The sequence below is a fragment of the Dermacentor silvarum genome, chromosome 3, assembly GCF_013339745.2.
Source record: "Dermacentor silvarum isolate Dsil-2018 chromosome 3, BIME_Dsil_1.4, whole genome shotgun sequence".
Classification (NCBI taxonomy): domain Eukaryota; kingdom Metazoa; phylum Arthropoda; class Arachnida; order Ixodida; family Ixodidae; genus Dermacentor; species Dermacentor silvarum.
The window spans coordinates 158,572,278-158,590,516 of record NC_051156.1 but is presented as its reverse complement, the minus strand read 5'-3'; the positions used below and the strand labels follow the sequence as shown (position 1 = coordinate 158,590,516).

The 18,239-nt window shown below is 47.6% G+C and overlaps 1 protein-coding gene across 1 annotated transcript in view; it reads left to right on the top strand.

The window, feature by feature from the left end:
• The first annotated feature begins 2,386 nt into the window (after nucleotides 1-2,386).
• LOC119445968 (uncharacterized) overlaps nucleotides 2,387-18,239 on the top strand; it is a 46,595-nt gene continuing 30,742 nt past the window's right edge. The window contains exons 1-4 of the mRNA XM_037710271.2: nucleotides 2,387-2,484; nucleotides 9,795-9,866; nucleotides 10,939-11,054; nucleotides 11,962-12,023. Coding sequence (XP_037566199.2) covers nucleotides 2,395-2,484; nucleotides 9,795-9,866; nucleotides 10,939-11,054; nucleotides 11,962-12,023 — 340 coding nt within the window. The 5' untranslated portion in view covers nucleotides 2,387-2,394. The remainder of the gene's footprint in view (nucleotides 2,485-9,794; nucleotides 9,867-10,938; nucleotides 11,055-11,961; nucleotides 12,024-18,239) is intronic.

Below are 18,239 nucleotides of genomic sequence, written 5' to 3'. Positions count from 1 at the left end.
GCCTTTGATGAAAGTACAGCCGGATGAGGTGGCTAGTCAAGTGAACTAAGAGTATTCCGTCCTTGGCCTGTGGAGTGCAAGCGCGTGAGCTGGGCGGCCTGGTGGGCTTTTATAAGTTCCTCGAAGGTGTCAGTCGCCCTGAGTCACTTCAGGCTAATGGTAGCCGTTTGGAAAGGAAGCCAAGTGCTAGTTTCTGCGGTTTCTTGATTATAGCGTAGACATACGCGTGTGACCAGTGTGAGTTTAAGGTAGCTGATATAGTAGGCGTGATTGTATGAAGGCCTGCACAACGTGCAAGGCATATACAGGTTAAGCTCATGTCGGTGGTTAGAGATCCGCCGAGACATATGCATGGTTTGGCTACATTGGGTGGTGAGTTGGCGAAGGGTATGTGTTGCTTTGGCATTGGCTTGTAAAGTGAATCCAAGCACCCGGATGAGCGATTTACGCGGCCGGGGTTTGGCATCTGATATTATGTTAAGAGAGAAGTCGTTTTGTTCGCGAGCGTGTTTTGTGACGACGAGTAGCTCCGTCTTAGCAGGGGAACATGCGTGTCTTCTACGCCGGGCCCATCGCTCGATATAGTGGTAGCTGCTTCCTGCAACTGCGTTTCAATGCGTCCAGGAGAGCCTGTCGTTATCCAGACAGTGATACCGTCTATGTAAAGAGCACGACGAACCTCCGATACCTGATCGAGGAGAGAAGGGAAACCTCGCATGGCAAGGTTGAATAGGAGTGGAACGGAGGCTTGCGAAGTGCCGCGGTTTGCTATTAGTTTTGAGGGAGAGCGGAGATAACCAATGGCAAGGCTAGCAGATCAGTGGCAAAGAAAGTTTCGGATATAGTTATACACCTTCGCACCACAGCTGCTAACTGTTCACGAATCAGATCGTGGGCAATAGGGAGCCTAGATGCAAGCAATGTTTTAAGCAGCGCTTGCATGTAGGCTCCCTAGTGGGCAAGATAATCGAGCGCCCCCTTGAGCTCTATGGCCAAGACGGCGCGGTATTGTCCACAACTTGGTAAGCCTATAACATCTTGTTTCAGGCAGGGCATTATGTCCTGAGTAGACGTGCCACCAGGATAACCATAAAGGGCGTCGGGAAGCGCGGAAGTGTCGCAAAAAAGTTTCTGTAGGCGGAGCTGCCAAAGTTTATCGAGCAGTTTGCCGAGGCCCGAAGGGACAGAAACCGGGCGCATGTTCTCTAAGCAGAGGGTTTTGAAAGATAAGAGTCTCTTGGAAGGGTACCGAGTTTCCCTACGTCGTTCAAGTAAGTCCTAAGGTGACTGGTGCCAGAATAAGAGAGGCTATAGAGTAGCCAATTCCGTATCCGGTCGGGACCAGGGGATATGTTACGGCGAATGTCGGTGAGCGCCACGCAAATTTCAGCACAACGTTGTCATGTTGTCATTTTAGTTGTGGGGATAAGTTTGATAAGTTTGTGCGGATTTTGCTTGACCAGGCTCTATTAGATGACCTAGTGGAGACCAGGTCTCCACTAGATCATCAAATACTATTGTAAGTGTAATGTGTATGAGATCGTGTTTACATGCGGCAATGCTTATGCAGCGCAGTCTGGACGCTGCGTGAACGACCACGCCCGGGAGCACGAGCTGACTATTAAAACGAATAAAATCGCTAATTTGTCAGCCCACTGCGCAGCCACCACTTGTGAACCCCGGTTTCATTCGATTAAAATACATCGAAGGAACAAGAACGCTTGCGCCCGAGACCTTTGGAAACCCATTAAAAAAAGTGTGACACCGATGTGAGTGACACGACTGTGTTGGTATTTAGCATGGAAATGTCTTTTCGAATGATAAGGTACTTCCTAGATGAATGCTGTGTTATGTGTATAGTGAGAGAGAAAAAGTTTATTTCGTCATTTTTCATACGTGCGCCATGTATTTTTGTCCCGGTATATATTGACGCAGTCTGTTGCCTGAGTCTAGCTCGTTGGTTTTAGGCAACGTTGGTGTTGTCTTCACGACTATGTCTTGGCTAATTAATGGCACTAGGGAGGAGAGGGGGGATATCCGGTATACAGCGAAGCACCACCTCTGCCAGATGTTACGTGGAGGTAACGGAGAGCAAGCAAACACTGACAAACATTTGAATCTGAGTCACAAATATGACTCGGCATTGACCGAATTTGCACCACACAAGCAAGTGGCATAGAAAGTGCGACGGCAGTGGCTTGCATAGTCGCCGGTGGGACACGGTCACCGGCGAAAAGCTAGACAATGTACGCATTTCAATGCGATGTTGCGCGCAATGGATTTACTCTATAGTCATTGTAGTGACTGTGGGCGGACGATGTATTGTTGTGCATAATGTATTATTTAAAATAATCAGCCGTTCAATGGTCGCAATTCTTTCAGATTAAAGCCCGCATGACCGAGTTCACGGCGCCCGGCCCAGACAAGAAGAGTATTTCTCCTCACCTTAAGCAGATGCACCTTGCAAAAGGAAAACTTGCCGATGTAAGAAAACTCCTTATAAGGTTTCAGTTGGCGATTGCGTTGCCTGTAATGAGTGTAATGATTGTAATGATTCAGTTATCTGTAACTGGGAGAAATTGCCAGTGCTTGCAACATAGCCTTGAGCGACAGTGCAGCATCGAAGTTGGGGACTCTGCACTTCTAGTGCCCCTCTTGCGCATGCGCTGTCTTATGTTCCGTCCGAGTCGCTTCAGGCGTGTACGTAACGTGACAATAATACTCGCATTATATTGTTAGATGCCTTTCTGTTTAACGATTTATTTATTTAGAAATGACTGTGTCGACTGCATTATCGACTGCGAAATGCTCCAGAGGCCACAGACAATCTCCGCAAGGTTTTTTTTTAATGAGAAACCCAGTAGTTTGGAGGAACGCACTGAACGAAAACGCCCGAAGTTGCACCGGCGTCACACTTCGACGTAATAATGCAAGCCCATGCGGCAAAAAAATAATATTCAATAGGTAATTATTACTCCATCTAAAATGTTTGTTCAATTGACTCCGCGGAAGAGCTATCAGTTACAAAGAGAGAAAGCTCCAAAATTTCATCGTCGAGTTTCTTTGAACAAGAAAACTTTATCATACTGGTATCTAAGGCCTGCCCAAACGTCGAGACAGTTTCCTTGTATAAGGAAGAATATATAGCCTAAGGATAGTGTACTTATTCCTGTCGTAATTCTTGTGTCGTAGGAATGAAATATAGCGTGAACATGTGCACTTACTCAATGTTTTGCACAGCAGAATCGTAGTTCGAGCACTTCATTCAAGCAACACGAATGTGGCAATGAATTAAACCAATGGCGCGTAATCCGTGGAAATGAAATGTTCTCGCGTTTGCAAAGAAATGTGCGACAATGAATTTGAGAAACTGCGCGTGAATCTCGGAAGATCGACATATAGAAAAGCATATACGTATATCTGGGTGAATGTTTGCGCGTGCGTAACAAGGCTTTGTGTGCCTCCGGCTAAAAACCTTTAAAAAAAAATCACAGCATATCCACGGGGTGAATGATGATGAGTGGGCGAAGCTCCGGAGGGAATCATCGGATCTCCCGCTTAAGGGGACGCTACCACAAACACGTTAGAAACGTGCAGTACTCTCTAGTAAGGGGGAGCGGCCACAGCGTCTCACGCAGCCATTTACACATGCCGGAACGTGCACCGCGTTTGCCGACGCCATCACATGACTGCTGAGAGAGTATACCCCCGGTATTCATAAACGCTCCTCGACTTGAACTTGACTTGCCACCGCTTTGGGCAGCGCGTTCGAAACGCGTTGAAGGTAAGGTGGAGAGGCCACAGCGTCTTACACCAGCTTCTTACACGGGCCGTAACGCGCTAGCACAAACGCGTTAGAAACGCGCTAGAAACGCGGCCTTTCGTTAATGTTGGGTATTTATAGCCATCGTGGTGCGTTTGTCCATGTCCGCTTCGTGGCGTAGTGGGCTAACGCCGCGCGCTCGGAAGCGAGGGGTCCCTGGTTCGATTCCGCGCTACGGACACAACTTCGGAATTTTTTTCTCAGACTGGTTACACACTACTACTACTACTACGACGGGGACGGAACGGGTGCCGCTATAAGGAGCTTCGCCCCTAAAGATTTGGAATAAAATATAGGGGACACAAATCGAGTACTTAAATTAGGGGGTTTTAAGTGCCAAAACCACGATCTAAATATGAAGCACGCCGTAGTGGGGGGCTCCGGGAATTTGGACCACCTGGGGGTCTTTAACGTGCACCTAAATCGAAGTACACGGGTGTTTTTGCATTTCGCCTCCATCGAAATGCGACCGCCATGGCGGGGATTCGATCGCGCGACCTCGTGCTCAGCAGCCCAACACCATAGCCACTGAGGAACCACGGCGGGTACAAGTCGACTACTACATAATAAAAAAGCTGTCGCAGTTTCACCTGAACGGCGAAGCATCAATTGCGATAGCAAATTTGTAGAGACCTATACGGAGTAATGATATTAGCTTTATCAGCTGTATAAACTTGGACATGCAGCAGCACCGGCAACACGCAGAACTATTGTCGACGCCGTCGGCGTTTTGCCCGCGTTCGCTCAAAATGCGTGCGGCGTTGGTGACTGTTGCCGGAGCCTCTGATATAAATAGGCACTTGGTGCCGCAGCTAAACGTCGCCTCCCTTCCCTCCCCCTCCCCCCCCCTCCCCCACGGCCTCTCGCGCGTCGGAAGAAGGCGCGTTTGCTCTATATATATGGTGATTGTAAAGGAGGAAAGAGACGTCTACTTCTGCAGCCCTTAAGCGAGCACGGCGCAGAACGCGCGTTTGTTCTCCGCCGTGCGTTCACTCCCCGTGAAAGCGCGCGCCCCTCGCGCCCTTTCACTCGCACATACAGCGTTCGGCGCGCGGCGACGATTTCATCTCCATCGACGTCATACGGAACCTCACGGCGACGGCGACGGCGACGGCAGAAATCTGCTTTTGAGTGTCCATATAATTGCTATCGCAATAATATTCGTATTTAGTATTTTCGAATGACCAAGACTAAACGAACGTTTCCCAACAACTAAATGTTACGGTTCGTTATCCGCTAAACAAAGTATGGCAAATCCTCAGGAATGAGAATACGACAAAATTTTCGAGGCAGTAGTGCAGGAACAAATTGGGCAATGCAAGCTTTGTTTTCGGTTTCCCGGCGGAAACTTGCAAGACAACGTGCCCAGTTAGCTTATAGTATATCGTTTAGTGTTTTCTATAGCACTATAGCGATGCAGCAGCTTTACCTTTCTGCAGTAGAACCTGTGATGTTTTTCTCGCAACGGGCACTGTTACATGTGCCACACAAGTCTTTCGGCAGCTTTTTTTCCCCCATATCATTGCTTTTCGGTTCCCATTTACTGAGCGTTATTGGAAAGCTAGTCATAGAGAAGCGATTCTTTCTTGAAGAGCTTGCTTGGCACGAAGATCTAAAGCTGCTGGGAGGCTATTCATGCTTAAAACTGAGCCTTTTCCCCTGAATTTTTTTTTTGCACTGGTCAATGCAAGTAATGCCTAACAATATCAAATCTTATTATTCCTGCTGTAAGCTAGTATAGGTACTTGGCGTCGGGCTATTCCACATTTGATTCGATATTCGATACTTAATCATCAAAAATGAATCTCGGAAGGGCGCGCGGGCGCCATGGAAGCCATCAGATGTGGCCCTCAAGATCAAGGTGGAATTGCGATGTGAGGGCTCTTGGCGCACTATGCGCGGCAATCAGCATAGTTGCGTTTTCGATAATTGCTGGTGCGATAATAAGCTGTTGGTTTATGACGACGCGGGGCTTCCCTGACTCGGTGACGCTTAAACAATGACAAGGCCAGACCCCCCACCTTGCCGCTGAAGTAATTATATTATGAAGCGAAGGAAAACTACGAAGCGAAGGAAAATACTATGAAGCGAAGGAAAAAAAAATGCGTTGCAAGTCTATGTTCGGCACACGTGCTTTCGAATTGTCTGCTTAACTTTGGTAATAGTGTGTTTTTTACAGCGAAAGCTGTATATGGCTAGGCGAAACGAAAAAACGTTCGCCACATGTTTCGATAAATGTCTCCATTGGCGGCGCCGTCAGTTACGTTGTTCTCGACGTCTCACCCAAGCGCGCGCGCCATTGGCAGCGCCATTAGTGACTTCGTTCATCCCGTCGCAGCCGTGCCGTCGAAAGCTGGGCGTTGGCCCCGGCGAACGCGTTCCCGCCATTGTCACGTTGACGCTGCTCTGCCCGCAACGCCGCCTCCTCGGCTCGCCGTTGTCGCATGCGTACGATATCTCGAGTTAGCTCGGCGTCGTGGTTAGCAGCATCCGCCCGCCATTGGCGCTTGCGTTCCACTAGAAACACAAACATGTAACCAATAATTGAGAAACGCTTCAATACAGCGTAGGGATTAACCCACTGCTAAACACCGGGGCCGCACGTTTCAGCTTCGTTGGTTGAGCATCTGTACGGAATGCTTGGGCGGTGATATTTTAACACGAAAGTGTTTTATGCCGGGGTCCACCAAGACTTCACTGACGGAAATACGTCATACGGAATGACGTTCTTACAATGTACACGAACATAATACAAAGAAAGAAACCAGAAGAAAAAGTTCCACAAACATGCAAAATTTGGAAATCGAACCCACGACCTCTCGGTCCGCGACGATAGACCGCCGAGCGTTTAACCCATTGCGCCACAAACGCATTTGCAGAGAGCTACACAGACGCGCCTTATATATCTAACACTCCTCCGTGTACCCGCGCTCTTGCTCGGGGCGGTGCCGCCGCCTACGAGCAGAAAAGAGAAGTACTGCATTATGACACTAACGCGCACCGACAGTGAACGCTTCGGTGGTCTCAGCACTACGACGCCTCGATGCCAGCATTCGAAGGGACGCTGGCATCAAGAAGCACTACCATCGCCACCTAGGTGGCGTTCACCGCACTCAGCACAGCGGAGCGTGGCCTCCGCAATTAGCTCTGAAAATGTTTCTGAAGTTGATCGCGGAGGCTGCAATTACGACGCGCTGTACGCGCTGATTTGACTCGGTGACGATTCAGTTACGTGCTTTGTCTTGCGCGTTGTATTAGTGTGTCAGTTACGTGCTTCGTCTTTCGCGTTGTGCTAGCGTGTGCAGCGTAGTGCAGCTTCCATATGCACGACGGTTGCTCATGGTCATCGACGTTGGTAGTCGTGATGGAGGAGACGTGCCACCAGGCGTCAGCGTGGGTGCATCAACGCCTAAGGGCGCTTTCGCGACAAAACACCAATAGACATTATATATCAATGTGCAATAAACATTACACTACTTCTGTGAAGACACGTTTCACTTTCGTGTTCTATACCGATTCCTATATAAGAGGGATCAACCACATTTTTTTTCTTAATTTCCCAAACCTTTTTTTTTTAAAGTCCACAAAAGTTGCTCGAATCACGTCACTATAGAAATATTGTCTGCCCAGGAGGGCATCATTTGCATAGAAAAATAAATCTTGAAAACACTAATCACAATATTTAAGTTCTTATACTCCATCGCACAAGTTCATTGTAGCACTGGCAAGGTACAAGGCGTACACAGGCATTATCCTTGCGCAGCGGCATATATAGGGTGTTTCAGCGAACACTTTCAAAATTTATTTAAGGTTGCCTGAGGCAGATAGCCCAATTGTAGTTAAATGAGCTGGTCTACTCAAAGAGGCGGACATTACTTGCACAAAAAATTGAAATGCATAATCGACTAATCAAAAAAAATTCAATGATTAAGTTTTTAACTAATTACCTGATGGCCCATATTGCAATTCACAAATTGTAGCCGTGGAGTTCCCAAGGCGGATTCACTTGGCGCTAATTCTCAGGATGACACAAGTTTCGAGATATTAATTCTCGAACTTTGTGGAGAAATGCATTGGCGTTCCTGTTAATTTGCCATCGGCCATACCATGCTGAATACGCCGGTTCTCGTCCTGTTAATTTTGCGCTTCAATGCATAAATCGACGTTTTGTTAAGAAACTAACTGGAACGCCAATGCATTTCTCCGGAAAGTTCAGGAATTAATATCTCGAAACTGGTGTCATCCCGAGAATTCGTTCCCAGTGGATCCGTCTTGCGAACTCCACGGCTGCAATTTGGAAATTGCAATATGGGCCTTCAGGTAATTAGTTTAAAACGTTATCAGTTAATTTTTGTTGATTACTTGATTATGCATTTCAATTGCTTGTGCAAATAATCTCCGCCTCTTCAAGTAGACCAGCTCATGAACTAGAATTGTCCTATCTGCCACGGGCAACCTTTTTGAAAGTGTTTGCTGAAACACCCTTATAGTTCGGGGCGTAACTGGCTGATTACTGGCTGCACTAGAGGGTTTTAGTTTTGCTCGCTATATGATGCGGTACAGCGATACGTGACATGCTATGTCGTTTGCGCATGTACGTCGTATTCCCGAAAATTAATGTGGCAGTTACCGCCGGTAACGATAAAACCAGCCCTAACCGTGATCACCTATATCGGTGATATCGGTGATCACGGTTAGGGCTGATCGCGGTTAGGGCATGGTGATCACGGTGATCACCATGTGATCACCGTGATCACATGGCAGCGCCCATTCAGCACCGACCACCCGCTTGGATCGGAATTCGCGCTTTTCACTGGTGTCAGCAAGAAACAAGTGCCAAATTCCGTCATCGCCAAGTCTCACTTCAAGCTGAGGTCAAATAATTAGGCATGTTTTGTTGTAGTTATTGAGATAGGCAGTTTACTTTCACGCTGCTATAGGACAATACAGACGCGGCGCTGAGCCTTAAAGCTAGTTTGACTTCTAGTTAGCATATGGCGCCTCACCATTAGCATTGCTGATGCGCTGACGATGGGGAACGCTATGAAAGCCTCATTGTTCCCTGCATCGTGAATTTACTATCACGCTCTAGCATGCTACGTGATGACGGTAGCGAGCAAACGCCGAGTAGACGCCGCGCACACGCGGTGGCACAGGTGGACATAGTAATAGGACGTTCGCCCTTAAAGTTTGCTAAGGAGGCTGCAATGTAATTGCAGGGAAAGCGTAGAAGTAAAGCAACGCCCTGCTATCGCATGCATGTAAACGCAGCTTACGGTTATGGCGCCAAACATTTTTTTGAGTTAATCCGCCAACTATTTAGCACCTGCCGACAGGATGGCACGCAGACGCTGAGCAGACGACGCGGCGCGGATGAGCACATCTCGAGGGGCTTTCGGCCTTCCCATTGGTTAAGAATTCGTGTAGCTTCCACAGTGCTGCAAGGAACTACTGAGATGAGCATAGATAACGCAAGCGCTTGGAACACCGAGAAAGAGAGGGCGGTGCGAACGGAGACATGGAATATTGTGCACGAGGTAAACATACGTTTGAAGATGGCGTCAACTCTATACTAGCAGCGCCAGTTGATAAAAAGTACGCAGAAAACGCTTGCATTAATTTATTTTCAGAATGTATTTGTTTCCTATTGACTGGTGGCAGCTTACGTGCTCGTGGACAAATGAAACGTTAAATTTATGAACGATTCGTTCTTGATTATTATTAATCTGTATTTCTGTCCAACGTGCACTATGCAAGATTGGGAAGTATTTGCGAGAAATCGGTTGAATATCTGTCTACCCAGCATTCAGGAGACGCGTGCACAGAATTTTCAGACTCCCATGGGATTGCGCAAGCGACCGTGGTGCGAAACTCGGACGCCTGATAAGCGAACGCATCCATTCCATTCGATAAGCATGCTGTTGTTTACCCTTTCCGCATCTTTGAGCTCTTATTTATTGCTTTCTTCCAGTGGGGTGGTAACTTAACAGCGGTGGAGTACTTCTTCCTGAACAAGACAGACGAAGATGTAAAGGCTTACTTCGTAAGTATAACCACTTTTTTTTTTGTTTACTATCACAGCTCGCACTCGCCTATGTTCTCGCCTGTGCTTTGCAACCGTGGACTACATCTTCTGCAGTAATATGACGTCCGTGTGAGCAAACCTTCGACAACTATGCTCATGACGCACTGCGCTAGAAATTCATGTCAAAGCAGTCGCCCTCACAATCCTGGCTCCGCCAAGAGATGTACCTAATTACAATAGATGGGATTCAAAATAAAAAGTCCACGACTATGAATGTTCAATACGACTGACGCATGTGGCACATTTAATCTACGTTGGCACATTTGACCATCCGTGGAAGCTTGTAAACCGTATAGTCATCACAAGCAATTAAGAGGTGAACAGGGGAGCACGTAAATCAGGTGAAAGCTACATGGCCAGCGCATCTTAAGCTGAGAAGTGACCCTCCACACATACCCAAAATGTGGAGGATCGTGGCACGAAATGAAGTCACTTGCAAAAGACACCGGCGACGACACTGCCTGAACAGGCTGTATTGGAGCGGCCGTTTATGTCGGGCATGGCCTGTCGCAAGCTTGGTAGCCAAGTAATCAGTAAATGTGGCGCATTGTATTACCCACCGCTACAGCATTTATATACAAATCCCGATAGCCACTCGTAAACCTCACTTGCCACATTTCACGCTCTCGAAATGCATCGCTCTCAAGTCTATCTCGCTTCGAATGTCCTACAGACTATAGTTTCCTCAAACAGGCCATGTATCTTTTTTTTAATGAGTCCCGCTGTTTTCGCATGGTAGCCTACGGCGTAACAAGCTCGCATTTTTATTATTGAGTACGAAAATATATTTCACATTTTGTGTTCACATCAGGTCATGGAATAGCTAAAACGGCACGAACAAGCACCTTCCCCCTGCCCCTTCCCCGATCTGCGTTCGTAAAAATATCTGTTGCTTGCACATTATCTTATATTACTCCGAGAATGGCGGGACGTAGGAACGGTACAGACTTAGTAGCCGTTATTGTGCAGGAAGTCGATCATCGCGTAAATTGGCGACAACTTGACGACACGCTGATTCGCTTGCACGCAGAGCTGCGGCAACCCATTGGATGACTGGAACGACCATCTGCATGGAGGCTTCTTGGAGCACTTGTCGAGGCTCGGCCAAATGTATGCCTGCAACGTGAAGGAACACAAAAAGAAGGAGTAAGTCATTCCTGGATGCCACGTCGCAAGAGCAGCACGCACAACCAGCGTTCTGCAGCGCGTCCCCGTACAATGTACGCCGATACATTTAGCCACCTTGCTCTTTTCTATGTCCATCTTCTGGCTATGGATCTTTGCCATGTGCATGGGAGAGAAATTGTGCGAGCGGAGCTTTTGAAACTAAACAAAATATTTCGCAACCAATTGCGCAACCAAAGATCACGTGTTGCTTTGAGTTTTGATAGGGGCAACCGTCGTCATTCAAACGATCACTCTTGAGTTTAAAAAATTCACCTTCACTGAATCACTGGTTTACCTTCTGCAACAAATTGTGTCGGCACAAGGCACTTGCAACAGGTTAAACAGCGTGCGCTGTGCTTTATTCAATCTTGTTACCGGAGAAGCTACTAAAGGTCTTCAATATATCAGAAAGGAAACTTTTCCCTGGCCGATGAAAGAAAGGAAAAAAAATCGCTGTTTTCTAGACATTCATGTGTTAAAAAAAAACGATACATAAACTGAAAGAGCATGGCGGGTTACACGAAATAAACATTGTAGACATGTACAATGACAACTGTTCTCGACAGACTGCTTTCGGTGTCTGTTTTTTTTTTTTGTGTGTGCATGACTAAAGGCAGCTTTCAGCAAATGTGGTCAATATCAAAGATAACCAGTCCTCTTTCCTCGTTTTCGATTGTTGTGTTCTAGCACCTGACATTCCTTTTAGACCACGTGTATTCTTTCCACGTGAATGTCGTTCGAGTTGTGTATTAAGGCTTCTGTCCTGTGTAATAATATAAATGACGACGAGACATCTTTAGTTTACCTTCGAATTGTTAGAAAGCGCTTGCTTTGCGTGTACGCTGAGTCCGACCTAGCGAACGTATTTCCTTTATTGTCTTTCCAGGCTTTTTGCATTTCCAGTCCTGGGCTCGGAGCCTTACTTCGACTTCATTTCAGACAAAACATGTATGCGAATTCTTCTCCGTCACTTTCCGTACTTCACTAAGTGGGCGAGTAATCAACGTACAGAAGTTGCCCTTGAGAACAGCGATAAAAAAAATGTGAAGTTGCTTTTAGAACAGATGTGACCGCCAAAACATTATTTCAGGATGGTCTTAAGAAGGTGTTAATGTCAGCCTTTATAAACAATGGTTGTTATACCATACTTAATAAATTATGGGGTTTTACGTGCCAAAACCACGATCTTTAAGAGGCACGCCGTAGTGGGGGACTCCGGAAATTTGGGCCACCTGGGGTTCTTTAACGTGAACCTACACGCGTGTTTTTGCATTTTCCCCCATCGAAATGCGGCCGCCCTGGCCAGGATTCGATCCCGCGACCTCGTGCTCAACAGCCCAACACCATAGCCACCGAGCAATCGCGGCGGGTATTATACCATACTTATACAAACTGGACGTGTACGCTCCGCAGGAGTTTTGTCACTGACATTCCTCACGGCAGATCGAAGGAATGGGAATGATTTGTTCGAACAACGTAACACGGCATTCGAACGCATCGCGATGTTTGAATGGCGCCAGTGCTGTGAGAGATCCGCACCCGCACGAGAGCTCCATTCTCGTATTTTCCTGCCTTTTGTGCGCATGCTTGACCTAAGAGAAATATGGTGACTTTTCAATCTCGAAATCTACCTTTGCCTAGATACTACTACGAAGAACGCGCAGTACTTGTCCCTAGACAAGTACTGCGTGACAGCGGATATAATACTGCCTGATAAACTCGTTCGCCGTTCGTGTTTCCTGGCATCGTAACCGCCCTCATGACTGCGACGTCCTCGCTTCAACTCGTGAGTTCAATCGATTAAACTTGCCATTTTTTTACAGCGCTCCGATTTTTCACATCGCCGGAAATGCGAAAAAAGTACACGGTCACCGCAGGCCCGCTGCGCGGGAGTCGGATCCTTTACCACTGAGCCACGCGAGAGCTTGCTATCAGGCAGCGGAAAAATTCTCTATTGACCCTTTTCGCGGAGCAGTTTGTTTTAGAGAAACGAGATGGCGCTCACGGCGGCGCGCCATACCTCTCCTCAGCGACCGCGCACGAATACGAAACCATTACTGCTTCTACCTTGCTTCTGTGCGATCAGCAGCTGTCGGAAATGCAACTGAGTTTTCGCTAACACACTGTGCTCCAATCATGCTAGATTGAATCATGTGGATTGAAGACGTGTGCAGTAGTTGGCTGGAAAAATAGTGACTGGCATGTTAAGGAATAGAATGAATCTGTGTGGCCAAGTTCCCGGACCGCTGCTGCAACTGTCATAACGTGTTACCGGCACTTAGTGATGTACGGCTTTCCTCGAGGATACAAAAATTTGCTCATCCGCCAGCCTTGTATCGCTAACCTTCAAAGAAAGGGCTTCATCCCCAGAACGTCGGCAAGAGTGAGTACCACTCGTTAAACAATGACAAAGGGGGTAGCGCCGCTTCCTGTCATAGTAAGTTTCGCGCACATTATCTATACACATCTGTCCCAAATGGCAGGAAAACTTAGCCCACTCTATCGCCGACGTATCAAGAATAAGTGAATGGGCACACACTTGAATATATGCGCACTTTATACGCACAATAAATGACGGACTACGCCTATGGCGCACGAATGGTCGAAGCTGAATGTTTCTTGACGGTCCACAAGAGTAAGCGAGTTACTAGCTGTAATATACATTTGCTACAAGGTATTACAATGTACAAAACAGCTACGTTTCAAGCATTGTGCGCAGCAAGAACATATCTATCGGAACTGAGCACACCCGCGAGCGATTAAGCAGGAAATAATCAGTTAGTGGCCGCACCGAGGAACTTCACTGAGTCAGAAACTGACAAGCCACTGCTTCAAAATATTTGCCGAATAAAGAACAAATAGCAAAACACACTAATCCTGGCTGAATTCATAATCGGAAAGCTGGGATAGCTTGGAATACATATTTAGTCTTGCTTTTAGAACAAGCACCATATACGTTGCTTGCACCGTTTGGACATAGCTTAATCAGCTCCTAAAGCGCTTTTGCACGTTCTCTGAAGCTGTGATCAAAGCTTCGTGTCGTCCACCTAGTCACCGTCTACGATATCTCCGAAAATAGAGGTTTTCTAAGCCGCGCCGGCACCATACACTTCCATTGTAAACAAGGAGGCAACGGAGGCAGTTGAGGCAAGCAATGGACGCGTCACCACGTGATCAAACATGGCAGCGCCCACGGGATCGCCGCGAAAAGGGTCAATAAACGCGACCTAGGCAGGCGTGCAGGCGCAGACGACGAGGTGCGATTCAGACTAGGCGCGCAGTCAACGCGGGATCGCGTTGACTGCCAGTAAAATGGCGCCATCTAGTTAAGGCGCCTGTAAACGCAACGTGCGCACGCGCAGACGACGAGATGAGATTCAGACGAGGCGCGCGATTCCGAGCCTCCACCAGTATGGCGGCGCCATTTAGTGAAGGTACCTGCAAACGCAGCGTGCCGGACATGTAGTTTGCATATTACGATTGCATGCTGCATGTAACTGGACCTGGTTAACTCTAGAAGGCTAGGTGCCTATTTGTCACCAGCCCGTTTTGAAGATTACAATAAATAATCATGTTCATCATCAACAACAACGTACCATGCCACGGGTCAAGGGATTTGAGATGTGCGCCACGTATTCTGGATACCTCTTCGGTACACATTATGACGTCTATTCGCAAGGTACGAACCGCTGCTGAAGAAGCGAGTCGTAGAGCTACGTGCGCGGCTACAATCAGGCATCACCGGGCTCAGCAGACTGCTGTGCCGAGAGCATTACGAGCCGCAGCTCGCCGTAGACGCTGGGCGGACTGTTCAGATCGTTCTCGTCAAAACGAGGCGAAGAGACTGCCGCAAAGATCCTGTTGTGCCTGGTGCCGAAATTGGAGCTACTCTTGAGCCGCTCCTCCAGCTTACGCTGTGACTGTTCCGCGCAGGCCTGTGACTTTTTTTGAAATATTGCTGAATTATTAAATTTTCGCCTCTATTTGCACCTTTTAGTTCGAAGGGACGGTAATTTTGTATTCAAACGTGTAGGTGTAAGCCGATGACCCTAGCATTGGCAGTAGTGACGCTTACAAAATATTGAGGCCGCAGAAGGCCCACCGCGAAGCGGCAGACCTCATGTTACGTGCGCCCGAGTGACTAGGGTTCGCCAGATTTCTCTCTCGCAACTCACGCATGCGTATAGGGTTGGTCAAACGCTAGAAAGAAGCTCTCGTGTAGCCTGTTCTCTGCGTTGCTCTCGCTATCGCTGATTCGCCGCAGAAACCACGGGAACCACAGAGCATTACGTGTGCGTTGCGCGGCTGAGCTCGAGGTCGAGGGTTGAATCCTGTGTAGGGCGGCCGCATTTCGATAAGTTCCTAAATTTAGGTGCACATTAAAGATCCTCGGGGGTCAAAATTATTCCAGATTTTCCCACTACTACGTGCTTCACACTCGGATCGTTGTTTTCGCACGTAAGACCCCAGAATTTAGGGGCCTATATGTGTGGCTTACCGATGCGTCATGTGTAAGAGGTTCACTGAAGGGACATGCTAAGTCAGTATTCCTTCAAAACTATGTCGTAACTAATTGGGCGGAAAGGCTTGATTAGTAAAGCAAGAAAATTAAATACAATCTGAATTTTTCTGGCTTTTATTTTGATTTAGTGTCGAAACCTCAGCGTCGGTACGTCATTGTGATGTCAGGCATCTAAATCTGTTTCGTCCCATGTTGAGCCGTTGTCGCTCAGTAAACGTTCTTGAAACTTGGCTAAGTTCAGACGCCGCCGAAATCGGGGACGTCATGGTCGCCGTCACCGACGGTCATTGATTTTTGTATCGTTTCTAGCTTATGAAGCCTTCTTTCGCGGTATAGTGTTACTTTTTCTTTTATTTTCATTTTGTTTCAGTTTTCTTGTTAGGGTTGCCAACCGTCTCGAATTTAGCGACAGAGTTCCAACTTTTTCGAGAGAATGTCCCGTCCTGACTGTGAATGCCCTGTCCTGACTCAGTAGTATGGTTAAATGTCCCGACTTTGTCGTATTTTTTTTCTTTTCTGCTGAACAACAATAAATAGACCAGGTTTGTTTTCCATAATGCCCGAAAGCTCGTTTGCACCATCCCCTTAAGGCGAAAACCTTGTGGCTCATATCTCCGATGGCCTTGAAAAAAAAAAAAAACGCGTCGTCCGGTCCAGTGGTACAAAAATCGTTATCATAAGCAATGGCTCATACCCCCGTAAGCGAGCAAAAATGTAATGGATCATCCCTCGTAATGCAGAAGCTACAAGCACTTGGCAAGTGTAGCGAACAGTGCATACATTCGTTGGAATCACGCCTACAAGGTACAGAAATGCGGAGTCTAGTCGATTGGCACAAAAAAAAAAGCACGTTACCTTCTCAATGACTCATACCCCCGTAAGGCTGAGGCTACAAGCGATCAGGAAAGTGAAGCAAACAGCACATACTGTCGTTGAATTGACCCATACAACATACAGTAACTGCCTATGTTTCAATACCCTGCTGAGAGGATGCAAGTCGAAGAGAAACGTCGTTGACGCGAGTCTGACCCCGCTACTCGAGCGCGCGATGCCGCAACTAAGCGTCGAAAACGAGCCGAAGCCGAACTGCGAACGCAGCAACGCGACGATGCGAGACGGCGCATTACCAAATGTGCAGCAGGCTTCGCCTTCACGTGTTACAGGAGTGTAAAATGCTGCGGAACTTTCTTGCGTGTTGCTGTGTTGACATAAACATAAAGGCAGTTTCGTTTTTGTCGCGCTTCTAATTCTCTTTGGGCCCTAACTGTTCACAGTACTTCTATCCGTATTGGAAGCCGTGTTAGTTGGGCTACTACGCCACACGGTTCTTGTATATCGCGACATTGCAGAAAAATACTGACTCGCCATCATGGTCCATCGAAAGTGTATCTCCAGCGACGCTGTTGCAAAACCAGCGCTACAACTGCGGAGGGCCATTACTTAATTTATGGTCCAGATGCTTGTTTCTAGCTTGTTCTTTATTGAAACGTATGCTGTTTCGTGTGTTGTATTGGTGATTTCAGTGAATGGTATGGACTGTTCACTTCACTTTGCTGAGCGCTTGTAGCCTCTTGCATTACGAGGAGGATGAGCCATCGCATTTTTTTTTTTTTTTTTTTGCATGCTTAGGGGGGTATCAGCCATTGCTGATGATGATGATTTCTCCTAACGGAGGGACACGAAAAAGCCGACCACCGAGAGGCTCACAGCTTCGCTGTACAAAAAATATGATTGCTGAACTTTGTCGCACGCACTGACTGGCAACTCTTCGCACTGACAGGGTCGGTCGTCTCCAGCCAACGCTTCCTAGATAGCACCAGGCCTGTGCATGTCCCTCAATCCATGACGTCATGCTACCATGCCCGGCTGCCATAGAATCTAATGGGGTGCTCCCCAGTCAGCCTCGGTTATTTTGACGACACTGGTTTCATAACGCCGGGCTTGGCAATAGACATTTCGGCTCAAGTAGCATGGCGTCATAACGCAGATTGCACAGGCCTGCTTCAGCGAACGCCTCTACATAGCACCGAGGCCTGTGCTCTTCAATCCATGACGTCATGCTACTGTGCCTGACTGCCATAGCATGTAATGGGGATGCTCCCAAGTAAGCCGCGGTGATTTTGACGTCACCGCTTTCGTCACGCCGCTTGACAATATAAATTTTGGTCCATGTAGCAGTGACGTCATAAAGCACAGTGCACAGGCCTGCTATCTAGGAGGCGCTGTTCCAGCCCCTTCCCTCTTTCCCACTTTAGCTTCCCTCCAGCCTTCCCGACTTTATCAGCTTGAGAGTTTGCAACGTTAATTGTGGAGGGGTAATTAATTTATTGAGCTCCAAATGTTTTTATTTTCGGTTTAGTGCCCCTTAAAAAAATCACGCGGAAACTCACTGTGGGAGTTACGCAGTATGCGTAAGCATTGTGCTGCTTCATCTCAACGCGGCCCGGTGTCATTGTCAACGTTATGAAATTTGATCCGGCCAGAGCAAACGACAGCGCTGCGGCGACACGAACTGCGGCGTACGGCGGCGCAGGGTGAATTGAGGACCCGAGCAAAGTACTGCGGGTGGCTGCGCCAGGTGCGCTGATGACGTTCCGGTCATTATAAGCCGTTATTCTTTAGAGCCTTATCCATCCGCGTTG